The following is an 18857-nucleotide window of genomic DNA, read 5'->3' as shown; positions in this document are numbered from 1 at the left end:
TTTATTTATTTATTATTAAAATACTTATTTTTCACTAAAAACAATCAAATTCATTTTCTTCACTTCATTTTCTTAAAAAATAAATATTTTTTCCCTTTTAATTTAATAACATTACAAGCTTCTTAAATGAAAAGTGAACAGGCGGAGCATGGTAAGGGGCATAGGAAAGAGCCAGTGGATTTCTACCCTAAGCCTATAAATAGACGTAATTCCCTACCTAGAGAGAAGCAAAGTTAGTTTACAAGCTGATTTAGTTTAAGGGAACATTTCCATATATAGAGCATAACAAAAAATTCTAGAACATGGGTGTCAATGCTGAAATTGAGTACCCAGTCATTGAGTTCCGTTCATCGGATTTGAAGCGAGGTACTGATGGGTGGAATTGTTTGTGCAAGAGGGTTCGTGAGGCTTGCGAGACTTTCGGCTCTTTTGAGGTGGTATACGAAAAGATATCAACGGAAGTTCGAGAAGAGGTTTTTAGGTTGATTAAAGAACTGGTTGAAGTCCCAGTAGAGAGGAAACAGAAGAACGTTAGTCCCGTGCCTTTCCATGGTTGGGTTGGATCGTCCCCTCAGATTTCTTTGTTGTATGAAGGCTTCGGAGTTGGAGATGCCTCCAACTATGATTCTATTAAAAGCTTTGCTCAACTTATGTGGCCTGATGGTTACCCACACTTTTGGTAAGAAAAATTCTTTTACATTTTTAATTCTGCAGGTTGGGTTGATTTGGTATCTCATTTCTGGTTCGAGTTAAGCGAGTTCAAATTATTGACTTTGTATTTTGATATTTTATTTCAGTGACATTGTATACACCCTGGCGACACAGATGGAAGAGCTAAACAAGTTAATCTGGCTAATGATAATTGATAGTTATGGATTAGGGGAGGAATTACTGAAGATGAGCTACAAAACGCTGATACGGATGGTGAAATACATGGCCCCTCCATCGGGGAAGTTTGAGAGTGGACTCTTTCCTCATACAGATAAACCAATTAGCACACTCATTTGCGAGGATAAAATTTCAGGGTTGGAAATTGAGGTCAAGGACGACAAATGGTTGAGGTTGTCTAATTTATCTCCTTCTTCCTTTGTATTTATGGTTGGAGACCCTTTCAAGGTATTTATTCAAAATTTTACGTGCATGGCCTATGTGAATAGAATAAAAAATATAAAAGTTAGAATTAAGTGGAGAGGGGGTGGAGGGGGCAATTCCTTGTCCCCTGGCACTATCTCTGAGCCTTGAGTTCAATTAAGTCCTGGTCAAACTTTGGACAACATTTCTTCTCAATCTATATTTATTAGATTACAAAAGTTTAATTTAATAGTTACCATAAAATACTTACTGATGTTGACATAAGATATTGGGTTATAGATATAGTGAGATTAGATTATTGATGTTGAAAGTGAATAATTATCATAAATACTTACTGATGTTGATTTTTGAAATTAAAGGCTTGGAGTAATGGGAGATTGAAATCGGGGATGCACAGAGTGATGATGGGTGGAGATAAAGATCGATATTCTATAGCAGCTTTTGCCGTTCCAAACAAGGGTACCATAATCAAGACACCCAAAGAGCTTATAGATGACCAACATCCTCAACTTTACAAAGACTTTGATTTCATGGAGTACTTCTTTTTTACTGCTTCGGACCTAGCAAAGAGGTTCAACTCCAACCAGCAGATCGACGCCTTTGCTGCTCTGTCACCACCGATTTCCAATTAAGAACATATGATCATATCGACAAGTAAAAGCTCGATTTCAGTTTTAAATTAATGTTACAAATAATAAATTGAATCCCATGTTTGGGATTTGCATTCTCGTAATGTATTAGCATGTTATAGTTTGTTATAATCATGTAACTGTAGGTTACTAAATCTATTGTGTTGAGTAATGTTGGTGTATGAATTCAATAAGATGGCAGCTCATGGATTCATTAAGACGCCTACTCATTGAACTTGAGGATTTGAAGCCATGCACGCATTGAAGTTCAAATTTGAGAGCTAATTAGTAGCCTTAAATTACAATGATCTTTTTTACCTCAATTTTCTAAAATTTTTACTGTACTGTTTATTGTTTAGCGTATTTTTTAACATTAATTTATATATATAATTTTTTAAATATATATTTTTAAAATTTTAAGGGTTTTTTAAAAATAATTAAATACGACAACACGTGTTATTTCTCTACTTGTCCACGTGTTACCTCCGTCGAAATCTTTTTGAGATCGACTTTTTATTTTGAAAAAAAAAACGAAAATGGGAGTCTCCACCAGTCCTTTTTTTTCTCCTATTTTTGTATTATTTTGATAAATAATTTACAACGCATGTTATTTCGATAATTTTTAGTATTTTTTATATTATTTATCTAAAAAAACTTATATTTTTTAAAGGTAAATTCATTAATTCATTCAATGAATGGAACCATACAATTCAGAGAGAAAAAAAATAGTAAACACTCATCGTAGATGGTAAAGGACAAGCTCCATCAACACAACAGAGGCTTTAGCCTCAGTATCAATAGAACATTATAACACATTGACAATTGGCTTTGTCACAACTCAAGCATGACATATCTGGAGTGATTGCAAGCACTTAATACGATAAGGAGATCAGTCCCGGATGGTCTAAAGCGGCGAGCAAAAATCGACAAAAGAGTCGAGCATTCACCAAACTAGAGAGGACGACAACAAAATCATCCCTAAAATCGCTTGTAAAACTAAGATTACATGCATAAAAAAGACTAAAAAACGTGCTAAAAGAACATACAAAAACTTCTAAAATTGAAGACTTATTAAACAATAGAAAAAAAATAAAAAAACATATAAAACTTAAGACAACACCGGTTCAAATTGACAAGTGAAATCATTTATTATTCTAAAATACCCTCAAACGGGAAAAAAAATTAAGAAGTTGATGAAGAGCCACATAAAATGAATGTCCTCATGACCCTTCTTACCTACATCAAAGATCTCATTTTATCATGAAACAACAATATATCAATAGTCGTTGATGCTCTGACGAACACTTTATCGTTACGTGCCAACCACACTTTCCAACTTGACTCCTAAATCGATATCAGCCCACACTAACTTTTTACAGGATGAATGATGAGTTTGAGCACCACAAGCATGCTTCCCAAGAGGCCAATGATATCTTACACTAGATTGAACTTTCCAGCACTCCCTTGATACCAATTCAATTCAATCAATCGCAATTACAATATTGATACCTTACCCATCAAAAACACCACTAGACTTAGACTTGAGAACCACAATCTGAAGAGAAAGTAAGTAGCACACTTTCAAAAATTAAAAACCCCCTTTACCAAAACTAATCAGTTCAAATTTAATAAAAATTTATCTCACAATCCTCTTAATTTCCAACTATACCAGTAAACTCAAATTCAAAATTGACTTCACATCAAACACACTTCAACTAAAGCCAAGCAACAAAACCACCATTTTAATCATTGGCAAGTGACACAAAAACCTTCAGTCACTCAACTCTCCACAGCCCCTTCTATCATCCCAAGTTAAAACCACCCCACAATAACCATAACCACACAAAATCACTATTAAATCACATATCAACTTGATTATTATATACATCACATTCTAAAATTTAATGTCATCTTGAAACAAAAAGCCACCACCAGAATGGGCAAACTAAGTTATCCGAAAACCATACCTATTAAATAATAGTTGCATAAGCTTGGACGTCACACATAATCTGCACATAAGATCTTTCTGTCTCACCCACTTCCCTACTCTCAATTATCTTTCTCAAATATCTATAATCAAATGCTCAATATTGTTTGTTTTGGTTCTGCCCAACCCCGAAACTCACTCTGCTTTACAACTCTATAGCCCCTCCAACCTTATTATTTCATCTACTACTTAATGGCCGTCCCCTCTAATACTAAATCCCAACCTTTTTCTGACTTCCCAAGATTTCTTTTCTTCCTCGAGAATCAACTTCTTTCTATTGCTGATGTCAGAATCATAAAGTGATGCATTTACTACTGCCTCTTCTCTATCCGATATTCTTTTCCCCTTTTCTCTCTTCAATGCCCGATCTCTCTTCTTTTTCTCTATTACCGTAAGGAAACAATATTGAAATTCAAGCATAGAACGAACTTTTCTACCTTGCCTTTTTTTCTTTTTCCTTTTTTGATTTGATGAATCCACGTCTATTTTTGCCCTAAATTCCCCGCCCTCTCCTCCTGGTTCCACTATCTTCAAATGATCATCCATAATATTTGGTTTTGGACTCCTATCATGTCTCAATGTACGGGCTCTCTGTATATCCAATCTTTCCTCCAAGCCTATACACACTATAACACCCCTAACCTGTATCCGACACTGGAACAGGGTTATTAAGCATTACCTAACTTACAATCGAACAAATAGACCTTTCAACTTCATATCTCATTATCATTATAGAAACCAATCAAACTCAATCATATAGTCCTTATTACGAGCCCTCGAGGCCCAAAACAGACATTAAAAATAAGTCGGGACTAAACTGAGTACTCAAGAAATTTTTCGAAAAACATGAAAATTTTTCAAAGGTGCAGGGGACACACGCCTGTGTGGCCAGGCTGTGTGTCTCACACAGCCAAGAGACACACCTGTGTCTCAGGCTGTATGGGCATTCGAAATGGGGATACACGGCGGTGTCCCAGCCCATGTGTCCCAGCCCATGTTTGTACATGTGTAACTCACTGACTTGGGTCACACGGCCAAACCACACGTCCATGTGCTAAGCCATGTACCCTTCGAAATGACCTCACATGCCCGTGTGCCAGGCCATGTGCTAGGCCGTGTAAAAACTAGAGGGTATACTAACTTGTGTCACACGACCAAGCCACACGCCTGTGTGCTAGGCCGTATGAAGCTACTGACTTGTTTTCTATAGAAATTTCAGGGGACACATGGCGGTGTCACTTGGTCGTGTGTCACACATAGCTGAGACACACGCTCTTGTCTTTGCCCGTATGGACAAAAATAAGCCATTCCGTAAGCCATATTTCTTACCCAATTTGGTACCAACCAAAACACAACAATTTGCATATAACCATGACATAAATAGGCATACAAAACCAACCAAAACCAAGCTTAAAACTTGTAATATTAATACATAAAAACATGATGCCCATAGGCACCTCAATTGACCATCTATAAACATGCCAAATATGTCTCCAAAATCTACCTAAATGGTCAAACATATATATATATATGCATTTTTGTGCCTAAAACTTAACATGTATGTCACTTATAAAACTCAACTATTTGATATCCAAAATACCAATTCACAATCAAGACATTCACATGGCAACCAAACACCATATATAATAAGGCCATTTACACATATATAGTTAACAAATATACCCAAATACAAGCCAATGTGGGCTTTTTTATTGGTCTAATAACAAATTTAGCCCTCTAATATTTAGACTTCTATCAATTTAATCCTAAATATAAAATATTAAAAAATTAGCCCACAATGTTTACAAAATTTGTTAATTTCGTTCAAAATCTAAAAATTCAATAAATTTAATCCTCGACATTTACAAAATTCTAAAAAATACAACTAACGAGAGAGTGACCAAAATATTTGATTTCAAAAGTTTAGTGACCATTTTTAGTTTACCCAAAAGAAATGCCATGTTTTTGCCACATGTCAATCATACATTGATAATTTTTGTTGTCTCATAAAAATAACGTTGTTAGTATATTAGAGTAATTTGTATAACATTTGACAAGTTTAGGTATCAAATGGGACAAAAAAAAGATAATTAGGTACTAAATTAGGAAAAAAGAATTAAGTTCAAGTACCAAATTGGACCCAAGAAAGATTTAGTACCAAATTAAGAAAAGTGTTAAGTCCATGTACTAAATAAGGAAAGAGTGTCAAGTTCAAGTGCCAAATTGGACCCAAAAAAAAGTCAATGCACTAAATTAGGAAAAAAGTGTCAAGTTCATATACCAAATGTTATATTAAGCCTAATAATAATACAATGTTTGAAATTTTCTTTTCAACATCTTAATATTAAAATTCATAATATGAAAAAACAAATAATTAAATAGACAAATAATTATAGAATTACACATAAATTTTGATTCAATATGCAATACAAAATAAAAATTCAATTTGATGCAATTCTAATATAATAGCACTTTTGATTTTACATTTACTAATATTGCAATTCTAATACGTTTACTTATTACATACACAAACAATTATATTTATTTTAATATAAAAATTAATTCAGTTTATCTAATTTTAAAATGGAAGAATATTTTATGCATTGTCGATGCGAAGTCCCACATAACATTTAGTTAAATAATAACACGACATATCATAATTAAATGCAACAAAAAAAATAATGGAGGATTTATAAATAAATTCTAATAACTTTATCTAAATTTCATCAAATAATGATTAAATATAAATAAATGCTAAAACTCTAAACCCTAAATCTAATACCTTAAACCCTAAACCCTTATATCCAAGATACTAAATTCAAAAGTTATTAATATTTAATTATAATAGTTACTATTAATGTTTAATTATGTTTAAATAAAATTATTAGCATCTATTTCTAAATCCTCCATATTTTTGTTTAATTTATGATAATATATCATATTATTATTTACTTATATACTGACGATGCATCAATCTGGTAGGACAACCATTCAATTCTAGTCAATATAACCCATTGGCATTTAAATCTCTGAATTCAGAATCAGCGGAATTAATGGCTACCACTTCTTCTTTTTTTTTTTGTAAATTACAATAATATGGTAAAAGCCCGAACAACAAATACGACTAACATGACTCAAACCCAAGTCACACTTAGAACGGTGAACACAATTAACCATCACATGGAGTTCAATGGCTATCACTTTTTTTTCAAGGTTATTTCTACTAATTATTTAAAAATCGTAAAAGATTAAGTATTAATTTTATGTAAATGTTAGAGTTTTCTTTTCATATGAATACAATAACATTAACCATTTCAATCAAATATTTATAATCTGATAATATAATAATAACATGCTTTAAACGAGGGAGGTGGATTGGCCCCAAAAAAGGACAATTTGACAATAATAATGCAATATTTTAGATTTTGTTTTCAATATCTTAATTTTCAATTTTGGCAAGTTAAACGTCAGCAAATATTTGAATGTGCACTATCCATTGTCATTTCTATCAAAAGCTCCATGTAATCTTACCAATAAAAATATTTTTTATTGAAATAGTTGAAGATTGTTTCAAATTAATTTTCAATTAAATCTGAAATATTAGGGCAAACAACTAACTTTTTTGATAGATTAAGTTTTTATATTTATTTTTGTATATATAAATTACATCATAAATATAATAAGCATTGTATAATAAAAATAAGAGTTAGATTTAAGTAGATTTATTTGGGTTTAGTTATTCAAAATTGGTTTAAATTTTAAAAGAGTGTAGATAAAATATTAAAACTAAAAATAAATTTAAATTAAAAAATTAAACTTATTTAACCCATTTCAAATATATAATACATATTACTTTTGACCTTGTAAGTAAGGTTGTCTTCCTTTTTCTCCCATTTGAATGATTGATATATCAGGTAAGTTAATGGTTACTTGTTAGCTCTCAATTTGCATGCATATTATAAATATACGTAAGTTATGGGTCTCCATCAGAATCATTTGCAAAAGATTACGTATTAAAGTTATGTAATAAACAATAGACAAGTGGACGATCGACGAAGGCGACAATAATAATAATAATAATAATAATAATAATAATATATTATTATTATTATTATTATTATTATTATTATTAGACCACTAGTCAATAACAATGCAATAGTTGAAATTTTGTTTTCAATTTCTTGTTTAGGCGTCTTCCAATGGTTTTAGTGACCCTTTTTTATATCCTTGCTTCAGGGTTTTTTCTTTTAAAATAATTTATATTATTTGGTTTAGAAAAAATCAATTTCGGAAATATTAAAAAATCAGTAATTCAATTTGTTTTATAATTTTGTAAATGGTTAGGAAAACCAACATGATACAATCAATTAGGCAAAGTCAGAAGACAATACGTTGTCATTATTATATCGTGAAGGAGAATGAATTTTGAGCTCCAGTAAATTTTTCGGGAATTGTTCCATATTTAATATCAAATTGTGAGAAATCTTGAATGGCTCCTATAGATTTTTCGGGAATTGTTCTATTTTTAATATCGAATTGTGAGAAATCTTAAATGGCTTGACCTTTTTAAGTGATCCTGATTTTAATAGCGTTTTAATTAAGACTAATAATCTTGAGGTAATAAAAGCTATTCAGGAGAGGACAACAATTAGCTCTAATTCTATCTTGATCAGGAGAATCCATCAGTTGCTGATATGATTTGAACAATAATATGTTCGACATATCCCCAAAGAAGACAATCAGGATGCTAATAGATTGGTTAAACTTACTCATCACAGATTTTATTGTTTATGTTTATACGAAGCCTCCCCATTAAGGGATATTTAGGTTTTATAATTAGTTTAAGTACTCTATTTTTTTGTGAAAAAAACAAACATCTATGAGTCAAATTGGATAAAAAATAACTTGATTTTAAAAAAAATTAAGTTGGATTCACTACGTTTAAATGAATACTTCATGTCTTATATAATATATGTACAAGCCCAATTTGCCCGGGCCCACTACCCACCTAGCCTACCCAATCCAAATACCCATTATAACCCCGAGGCCCAACTAAGCCTAGCCTAGCCCAAAACCCAAAACCTTTTACAATTAAACCCAAACCCTCAGCCCACTACCCAATTAACCCTCAGCCCAATTACAAACAGACCCAACAACCCAATAGGCCCAACTTCACCAAAGTCAAGCTAGGGTTTCAGAAAAGAAACCCTAGCGCCGCATCTAAGCGCTGCACCTATTGACCCTTGGCCTGCCGCCACCGTCGCCAGACGTCCCATCCGCGTCCATCACTGCCCATCCACTTGCACCGCCACCTGCAAAGAAAAAAAAAAGGCAAGCAAAGAAACAAACAGTAGGATTCGGCTATAAAAGCCGAAAAAATGTAATTTTGGGGGGCTTTTTTCTGAGATTTTTGTAAGAACACTTCAAAAAGAATAGAAGCAAGAGATATTCAAGGTGATTCTTTGGTCTTTCGGATATAGATCTATTTTCTTTTCTTTTTTTTTTTCGTTGATTATTTTCTTACACATATACATAAACAAAAGTAGCAAATAAAAAAAAGGGAAAAAGGGATTTACCGGACGGCCGCAACCTCGCCGTTAGAGGCCCTCTTCTCCGCATCCAATTCGGGCCCTAAGAGGGATTGAAGACCTCTTTTCTTGGGTCTCGCAGGTCGAGAGAGCTCGGCTCTCAAAGACGCCTTTCGGCGAAGGCTAAAGAGCCCGTTTTGTACTTCGCCAGTCTTGGGTCACGGCGGCGGCGATTAAGGTCGGCCAAAGAGAAACCGAGAGAGAGAGAGAGAGAGAGAGAGAGAGAGAGAGAGAGAGAGAGAGAGAGCCTTCTCTCTGTTTTAAAAAAATGTGTTGAAACTGTTTTTTTTGTTTATTTTTAATATTTATATCAAATTAAAAACGGCGCCATTTTGAGACCCCCTTGACACGCGCGGTGACCTGACCCGAGGGGAGGATCGCGTGTTTTCTAAAAGGGGGATATTTGCGTGCGCAGTCCCTCTGATTTTGCAGTGCATTACAATTTGGTCCTATTTCGTTATTTTCTTTTATTTTGATTTAATCACACAGTTTTATTTTTGTTTCATTTTAGTCCACTGAAGCGCCGCGTTTTGAGACTTTGGCTTATTTACTATTTTGGTCCTTCTTTTTTTCCGCGTGTCGCAATTTAATCCTTTTTGTTCTTTATTATTTCGAATTGGCCCTGTATTTTTGTTTTCATTTCGATTTAGACCGTTTTTAGTATTTTTTATTATTCAGTTCATTATTTTTAATAATAATAATAATATTATTATTATTATTAATATTAATGTTATTGTTATTATTATTATATGTTCATTTATATATACTTATGTAATTTTAAATATATGTGTCCTATTATATTATCATTAGTATTATATAAGTGCTTATATATATTTTATATATAATTTATTTGATATATACGTGAATACTTTTATATATACATATTTATATACGTATATCTATGTACTCTTTTTCTCACGAATATATGTATACATATTCATATATATATTTTTTATTTAATAATTCTAAAATACACATATACATATATTTTCACATTTTTATAAATTTACGCGCATACATACATCTTTATAATGTACATACTTATTTTACATATTTTTGCATTTTATAATCTATATACATATACATGTAAATACTTATATTTTTATATCTTATAATTTTATATATATATATTCATATTTTCATAATTTTATGTATATACATATATAGTTCCTTATATGTACATACACATGTCTGTATTTTATAATTTTCATCTATTTTCCTTTATTGTTTTTTATGTTCATTTATGTATTTATTCATACGTCCATTTTATGTTTTAGTTTATTATTTATTTATTTATTTGTTATGGTATATACATGATTTATTATTATTATTATTCGTTTTTGCTCATATTATTTTTGTTCACATTATCATATTTATTATTCCATTATGCATATTAACACCATACTTCAAAAAGGAAAATTTTTCTAAATGAGGCAATATTTAGCGTTTGAAAATTCGAGAAAACGTGCCCTAATGTGCTGGGTTTCGATTTTCCTCGCTCAACCAAATAGCTAAGTATCCTTTTAAAAATTTCAAAATAAGGCAATGTTTTGCGTTTAGAAATTCGAGGAACGTGCCCTAATGTGCTGGGTTTCGATTTCTCGTCCAACCAAATAGCCAAATATCCTCTTGACTTATAATCCATGTCATTTGAGATTTTTAAGGATCGTATTTTAAATTTCTTTAAAGTTTTCAATCTTCGACATTAAGACATTAACTAATCAACTTGGTACCAATTTTTGGGCGTTACGAGGGTGCTAATCCTTCCTCATACGTAACCGACTCCCGAACCTGTTTTTCTGAATTTCGTGGACCAAACTTGTTGTTTTAATAAAATTAAATTGTTTATTAAAAACAACCACTTTTGCGAGGTGACCCGATCACACCTCATCAAAAAAGATTGGTGGCGACTCCCACTTTTATTTTCATTTTTCAAAACCCAAGTCGACCCCGTTTTCATCAAAAAAATGGTGTCAACAATATAAATTAAAATGAAAAATAGAAAATTTGGGTTGCAACATGACTTGTGATTTTAAACTTTTTTATTTTATTTTAATTTTACTTACTAAATGCATATATTTAGCTGATTTGGATATTCGATGGGTGATTTAATAAATTTAGTTTTGGATAGAAATACACATATTTAATGTGGATAATAAATTACTCGGATTTTAAAGAAAATTTATAGATTATAAAATAAATTTTACAAAAATTGGAGAAAATTATACACTAATTATTTTTATTTTAATATATGCTTTAAAATCTAAAATATTTATTATCCACGTTAAATTTGAGTATTTCTATTTGAATAAAATCTTATTAAATTATCCACGAATATTAAAATCGGTTAAATATATGCGTTTATAAATAAAAAGGTAAAGTGGATAATGGGACTTAGATATCTAAAATTGAACATCCGTAAAAATAAGGCGATTTAGATGATGGATATCTTATCTAAATAAATTATTCACAAAAGTATATTTTAATAGTGGATATTCGAGGGTTAAAATTTACATCCACTTGAAATATTGCATAAAATAATTAGAATATTCAAATTTGAATATCATTTGAATTTGTAATATCTAAATTCACAAAAAGAAAATCAAACATCTGACCTTGCACTATACATTGTCATTCTTACCAAAAGCTTAAGGTAATTTTACCAATAAAAAATTTATTTGTTATTAAAAATACTTTTTTCCACTAAAAACAATAAAATTTATTTTTGTTCTCTTCATTTTATAAAATAATTTCTTTTCCTTTAATGACATTACACCTTTCTTAAGTGAAAAGGGAAAAGGTGGCATTTCTACCCCTATAAATAGACGTAATTCCGGGATGAAAATCCCCTGCCCATCTGTGCCCCTTAATAAAATAAGGATAAGTTGTATTTCCTTTATAAAAAATAGTGTTTTTTCTTATTTCATTTTTCAAATTTAAAATTGAAAAGAGAATAAAATTTTAATAATAAATTAAAACAATTTAATTTAATTGATCATAATATTTTAATTTTATACAACATAAAAATAGAAATAGTTGAAGATTGTTCCATACTTAGAGTTTTGATAAATTGATTTTTCTATTAAATCTAAAATATTAGACCAAACAATTAACATTTTTAATATACTATTTTTTATATATAAATTGCATAATAAATATAACAAGTAGGCAAAGTGACTTAGAACACAACACGTTGGCATCGTTACTATAAAATTAAAGGTATTCAAGAGTCAAGTCAAGTCCGCAACAACATGATTTAAAAAAAAAAACTTCAAGTCCGGCCCACCCGGTTCAAATGAATCAATTTACTGTTAAAAAATGACAAATTAATAATATAATTTAATATTAACATTTATATAATTTTATAATTAAATTTTAAATATGAATTTGTGCGAGTCAAACTCTGTTTGAGCCAATACTAATTATTTATTGTCATTCTTATCAAAAACTCCATGTAATCTTACCAGTAAAAAAAATTGTTTATTATTAAAATACTTATTTTTCACTAAAAACAATCAAATTCATTTTGTTCACTTCATTTTCTTAAAAAATAAATATTTTTTCCCTTTTAATTTAATAACATTACAAACTTCTTAAATGAAAAGTGAACAGGCGGAGCATGGGAAGGGGCATAGGAAAGAGCCAGTGGATTTCTACCCTAAGCCTATAAATAGACGTAATTCCCTACCTAGAGAGAAACAAAGTTAGTTTACAAGCTGATTTAGTTTAAGGGAACATTTCCATATATAGAGCATATAACAAAAAATTCTAGAACATGGGTGTCAACGCTGAAATTGAGTACCCAGTCATTGAGTTCCGTTCATCGGATTTGAAGCGAGGTACTGATGGGTGGAATCGTTTGTGCAAGAGGGTTCGTGAGGCTTGCGAGACTTTCGGCTCTTTTGAGGTGGTATACGAAAAGATATCAACGGAAGTTCGAGAAGAGGTTTTTAGGTTGATTAAAGAACTGGTTGAAGTCCCAGTAGAGAGGAAACAGAAGAACGTTAGTCCCATGCCTTTCCATGGTTGGGTTGGATCATGCCCTCAGATTTCTTTGTTGTATGAAGGCTTCGGAGTTGGAGATGCCTCCAACTATGATTCTATTAAAAGCTTTGCTCAACTTATGTGGCCTGATGGTTACCCACACTTTTGGTAAGAAAAATTCTTTTACATTTTTAATTCTGCAGGTTGGGTTGATTTGGTATCTCATTTCTGGTTCGAGTTGAGCGAGTTCAAATTATTGACTTTGTATTTTGATATTTTATTCCAGTGACATTGTACACACTCTGGCGACACAAATGGAAGAGCTAAACAAGTTAATCTGGCTAATGATAATTGATAGTTATGGATTAGGGGAGGAATCACTGAAGATGTGCTACACAACGCTAATACGGATGGTGAAATACATGGCCCCTCCATCGGGGAAGTTTGAGAGTGGACTCTTTCCTCATACAGATAAACCAATTAGCACACTCATTTGCGAGGATAAAATTTCAGGACTGGAAATTGAGGTCAAGGACGGCCAATGGTTGAGGTTGTCTAATTTATCTCCTTCTTCCTTTGTATTTATGGTTGGAGACCCTTTCAAGGTATTTATTCAAAATTTTACGTGCATGGCCTATGTGAATAGAATAAAAAATATAAAAGTTAGAATTAAGTGGGGAGGGGGTGGAGGGGGCAATTCCTTGTCCCCTGTCACTGTCTCTGAGCCTTGAGTTCAATTAAGTCCTGGTCAAACTTTGGACAACATTTCTTCTCAATCTATATTTATTAGATTACAAAAGTTTAATTTAAGAGTTACCATAAAATACTTACCGATGTTGACATAAGATATTGGGTTATAGATATAGTGAGATTAGATTATTGATGTTGAAAGTGAATAATTATCATAAATACTTATTGATGTTGAGTTTTGAAATTGAAGGCTTGGAGTAATGGGAGATTGAAATCGGGGATGCACAGAGTGATGATGAGTGGAGATAAAGATCGATATTCTATAGCAGCTTTTGCCGTTCCAAACAAGGGTACCATAATCAAGACACCCAAAGAGCTTATAGATGACCAACATCCTCAACTTTACAAAGACTTTGATTTCATGGAGTACTTCTTTTTTACTGCTTCGGACTTAGCAAAGAGGTTCAACTCCAACCAGCAGATCGACGCCTTTGCTGCTCTCTCACCACCGATTTCCAATTAAGAACATATGATCATATTCACAAGTAAAAGCTGGATTTCGGTTTTAAATTAATGTTACAAATAATAAATTGAATCCCATGTTTGGGATTTGCATTCTCGTAATGTATTAGCATGTTATAGTTTGTTATAATCATGTAATTGTAGGTTACTAAATCTATTGTGTTGAGTAATGTTGGTGTATGAATTCAATAAGATGGCAGTTCATGGATTCAATAAGACGTCTACTCATTGAACTTGAGGATTTGAAGCCATGCACGCATTGAAGTTCAAATTTGAGAGCTAATTAGTAGCCATAAATTACACTGATCTTTTTTACCTCAATTAAAAGTGTGAAAAATTGTTATCATAATTTATTACAGATTAAAACATCACACGTGAATTAAAAGTTAAACCAGAATTATAAAAATTGTTAAAATTTTTTCTAGGTGAGAGGCTAAGTTTAAATCAGAAGAAAACAATTTTGCTTGTGCACAAACTTCATTGTCTTCTTATTGCTGTTTCATTTAAATAATTCGATTAAGATGTTTCAAGTAAATCCAAATTTTAGCTTATTTGTCAATAACAATATATAATGGTTGAAAGCTACATTTATGATAAAGGCCGGTGGATATAACATTTAGTCCCTTGACTTTGACAATTAAGTTGACATGACAATTTTCTAAAATTTTTACTATACTTTTTATTGTTTAGCGTATTTTTTTAAATATATATTTTTTAATTTTAAGGGTTATTTGTTTTTAAATAATTAAATATGACAACACGTGTTATTTCTCTACTTGTCCACGTGTTACCTCTGTCAAAACCTTTTTGAATTCGGCTTTTTATTTTGAAAAACAAACGAAAATGGGAGTCTCCAATCTTTTTTTATGAGATGTGACCGGATCACCTCGTAATTTGATCGTTTTAATAAAATATTTAATTTACTAAAACAATAAATTTTTTTTGTCTACAAAATCCAAAAAATGAGTTCGGGAGTCGGTTATGCACGAGAAAGGATTAGCACCCTCGTGACGCCCAAAATTGGTACCTAGTAGATTAATTGATGTCTTAAGGTCAAGAATTGAAAATTTGAAGAGAATTTAAAACACGACCCCTCTTGCATAACGATATTTTTAATTAAAATCACTTAAATAAATTAAAACAGATGTAAAAGACTTTCTTATTTCGAGGTAAACAAAAAGGTCACATCCCGTAAGTTCAGACACGATATCTCGAATCCTCAAAAATAAGCTTGCTCATTATTCGGTTATTTAATGAAATCTCATGTACTTTTATTTTAAAAAAAGGATGTTCAGTTATCTAGGTTCAAAAACAAAGTCGAACCCCGTAAGTTAGGGCACGACTTCTCGAATCTCCAAATACGGAACATTGCCTTAAAAAATTTCCTTTTTCGAGTAAATGCAAATGTAACATTTAAAAGAATGTGTATTTATCTTATTTGGGTATAGTACGACAATGGATAAATATATATATAAACATGATTCGTGATGTGATTATAATGAAATAAAATGAAATGGTAGTCTCCAAAAATGGATCAATGATATACAAAAAATAAAAATGTCGTGCTAGTGAACGACAGTAATGTAACTACGATAGTGATAAAACACCAATTTATAATGAAGATGGCAATGATCGTATTATAATTGTTTACACCAATTTTTTTGGAAAAAAACGGGGTTGACTTGGGTTTTGAAAAATGAAAATGAAAATGGGAGTCGCCACCAATCCTTTTTAATGAGGTGTGATTGGATCACCTCGAAAAGAGGTTGTTTTTAATAAACGATTTAATTTTATTAAAACAACGATTTTGGTCTACGAAATTTAAAAATATGGGTTCGGGAGTCGGTTACGTACGAGGAAGGATTAGCACCCTCGTAACGCCCAAAAATTAGTACCTAGTTGATTAGTTAATTTCTTAATGTCGAAAATTGAAAACTTGAAAAAGATTCGAAATACGATCCTTTATCAAAATTTTGAAAAATAAAATTCAAAGAGAGAAGCATATTTCCACATTAACCGAGAAGAAGAATCACATCCCGTAAGTTAGGACACAATGTCTAAAATTCTCGATACAAGAATGAAAGCCGAAAAATTTATTTATTTTGAAAGAATTCGATAATCTCGGGTTTATTAAAAGAAATCATGTCCCGTAAGTTAGGACACGATTCTTTTGTTAATTCTCAAGATCGTTTAAAAGTTTAAGTTTGAAAATATTCGTGTGTTCGAATTTATCGAAAAAGTCAGAACCCCGTAAGTTAGAGTACGACTTTTTCAAATCTTAAAATACAAGTTTAGTTAGAACAACATTTGAAATGCATCGAGTAAAAGGTACGCGGTTTTTTAGCAAAACATATAAACAAATCACAAGATTAATATACATAAAATGACGAATGCGATAATATGAATGGTACTAATTAAAGGCGAAAGTAAAATACATAAAAGATACGAGAATGAATAGAAACTAGAGCTAGGCTAAAAACGATAATAAACAATTACATAAATAAATGATATATAAATGACTAAAAAGTTAATAATAGTAAAAATAATGATGGATACATAATTAATTAATTAATTAAATTTTGAGTAAAATAATAATAACAATAATGAAAATAAATAAAATTATAAAAAAATAAAACGTATGTGTATGAATACAACAAAGTTTAAAAAGAATAAAATTATATAAACAAGTAAATAATGATAATGTGTATATGTGTTTGAAAATGTATTAAAATATGCATGTATATATATGTATATATAAAGTATAAAGTATAAAATATATAAGCATGTACATATATATAAATTAAAATATGTAAGTATGTATATATATATATTTATGAAAATAAAAGAGATACAAAATTTAAAATGCAAATATAAATGCATACATGTATATAAATTATAAAATAAAATAAAAATAAAAAGCGTATATATGGATGTAAATATAAAATATGTACATGTGAGTATATACATATAGAAGTAATTATATTAATATAATAATAGTAATAATAATAATGATAACAATAATAATAATAATATTATTAAAATAATTAACTAGATAATAAATGTGCTAAAACACAGACTAAATTGAAATAAAAATTAAAATACTGGGAGAATTCAAGATAAAAAGACTAAATTGCAACACGCGCCAAATGGGAGGGACCAAAACAGGAAATAGACCAAGTTCCCAAAACGCGGCGCTGCAATGGACCAAAATGAAACAAAATTAAAACTATGTGGCTAAATTAAAAATAAAAGAAAATAACGAAAAAGGGCCAAATTGCAACGCGTTGCAAAGTCGGAGGGATTGCGCGCGTAAATAACCCATTTGAAGAAAACACGCGGATCCTCCCCCTAGGTTGGGTCACCGCGCGGGTCAGGAGGCCTCAAACGGCGCCGTTTTGAATTAGTATAAATATAAAAAAATGCCCAAAATTTTCATTTTCATCACTTTTCTAAAAAAAACAGAGAGCTTTCTCTCTCCCAGGCCCCAAAGCCGGCCAAAGTCATCCGTAGGCCTCCGTACACGGTGGTTGGAGTTCCGAAAAAAGGGCCTTTCGGCCTAAAATGATCTCCCAAACCCCAATCCGAGCTCCAAAATACCAAAAATAATCTCTAAACTTAAGAATAGAACGAGGAATGCCTCGGCCCCCTCAGGTCTAGTCCCAACGACGGAGAGCCACCCTCCGACAACGCTATCACGGGATGACTCTGGTAAGCCTCTCTTTTTTACTACTTTAGTTTATATATATGAGTAAAAAACGAAAGAAAGAAAAAAAAAAGAGAAAAAAATCTATATAACCGAAAAGAAAAAAAACCTTGAATGCTTTTCTTACTTTTTATTTATTTCTACTAATATGTGTTTCTTTTTTTACAAAAAATTGGAAGAGAAGCAAAAATTACATTTTCTTCGGCTTTTATAGCCGAATGCTACTGCTTGTGTTGTACTTTGCTTGTTTCTCTCTTTGCAGGTGGCTGATGGGCACAGTGGAGCGATGGGACATCCGTCGGTGGCCGTGGCTACTGGTGATTCGACAGGCGTGCAGCGGCCAAGGGCTAGGGTTTCAGAAAAGCTGAAACCCTAGTTTGACTTTGGTTTTGGGATTGGGCCTATTGGGTTATTGGGCCTCGGGTGTGAGTTTAAAATTTGTAAATGGGTTTTGAGCTTTGTAATGGGTTTTGGGTTTAGGTGGTTTGGGAATTTAGGCTGCAAAAATTTTAGGTTTTGGGCGGGGCAAAAATGGGCTTGTACAATAATTATTATTCTAATAATAACAGAAATAATCGGAAAAAGGTAAGCAATAATAATGATAATAAGAAGAAGAAGAACAACAACAACAAATGTACAAGTAAAAAAACGTAAACAATTTG

The 18857-nt window shown here is 31.4% G+C and overlaps 1 protein-coding gene across 3 annotated transcripts; it reads left to right on the top strand.

The window, feature by feature from the left end:
* Positions 1–213: 213 nt before the first annotated feature.
* On the top strand, positions 214–14708 carry LOC105781765 (probable 2-oxoglutarate-dependent dioxygenase AOP1). 3 transcript variants are annotated; one of them, XM_052625898.1, is made up of 3 exons: positions 214–679; positions 13567–13885; positions 14221–14708. In XM_052625898.1, exons 1-3 carry the CDS (start codon positions 303–305, stop codon positions 14491–14493), a joined length of 969 nt encoding a protein of 322 aa, XP_052481858.1. In that variant the 5' UTR covers positions 214–302; the 3' UTR covers positions 14494–14708. The 3 variants fall into 3 exon arrangements, with proteins under 3 accessions (XP_052481858.1, XP_012461739.2, XP_012461742.1); XM_012606285.2 differs by lacking the exons at positions 13567–13885; positions 14221–14708 and adding exons at positions 798–1116; positions 1452–1939 and having other exon boundaries at positions 223–679; XM_012606288.2 differs by lacking the exon at positions 214–679 and adding an exon at positions 12978–13448.
* The last annotated feature ends 4149 nt before the right edge of the window (positions 14709–18857 follow it).

This window comes from Gossypium raimondii, chromosome 13 (genome assembly GCF_025698545.1).
Source record: "Gossypium raimondii isolate GPD5lz chromosome 13, ASM2569854v1, whole genome shotgun sequence".
Taxonomy (NCBI): Eukaryota; Viridiplantae; Streptophyta; class Magnoliopsida; order Malvales; family Malvaceae; genus Gossypium; species Gossypium raimondii.
The sequence above is the reverse complement of the archived record's forward strand: the minus strand, read 5'-3'. Positions and strand labels throughout refer to the sequence as shown.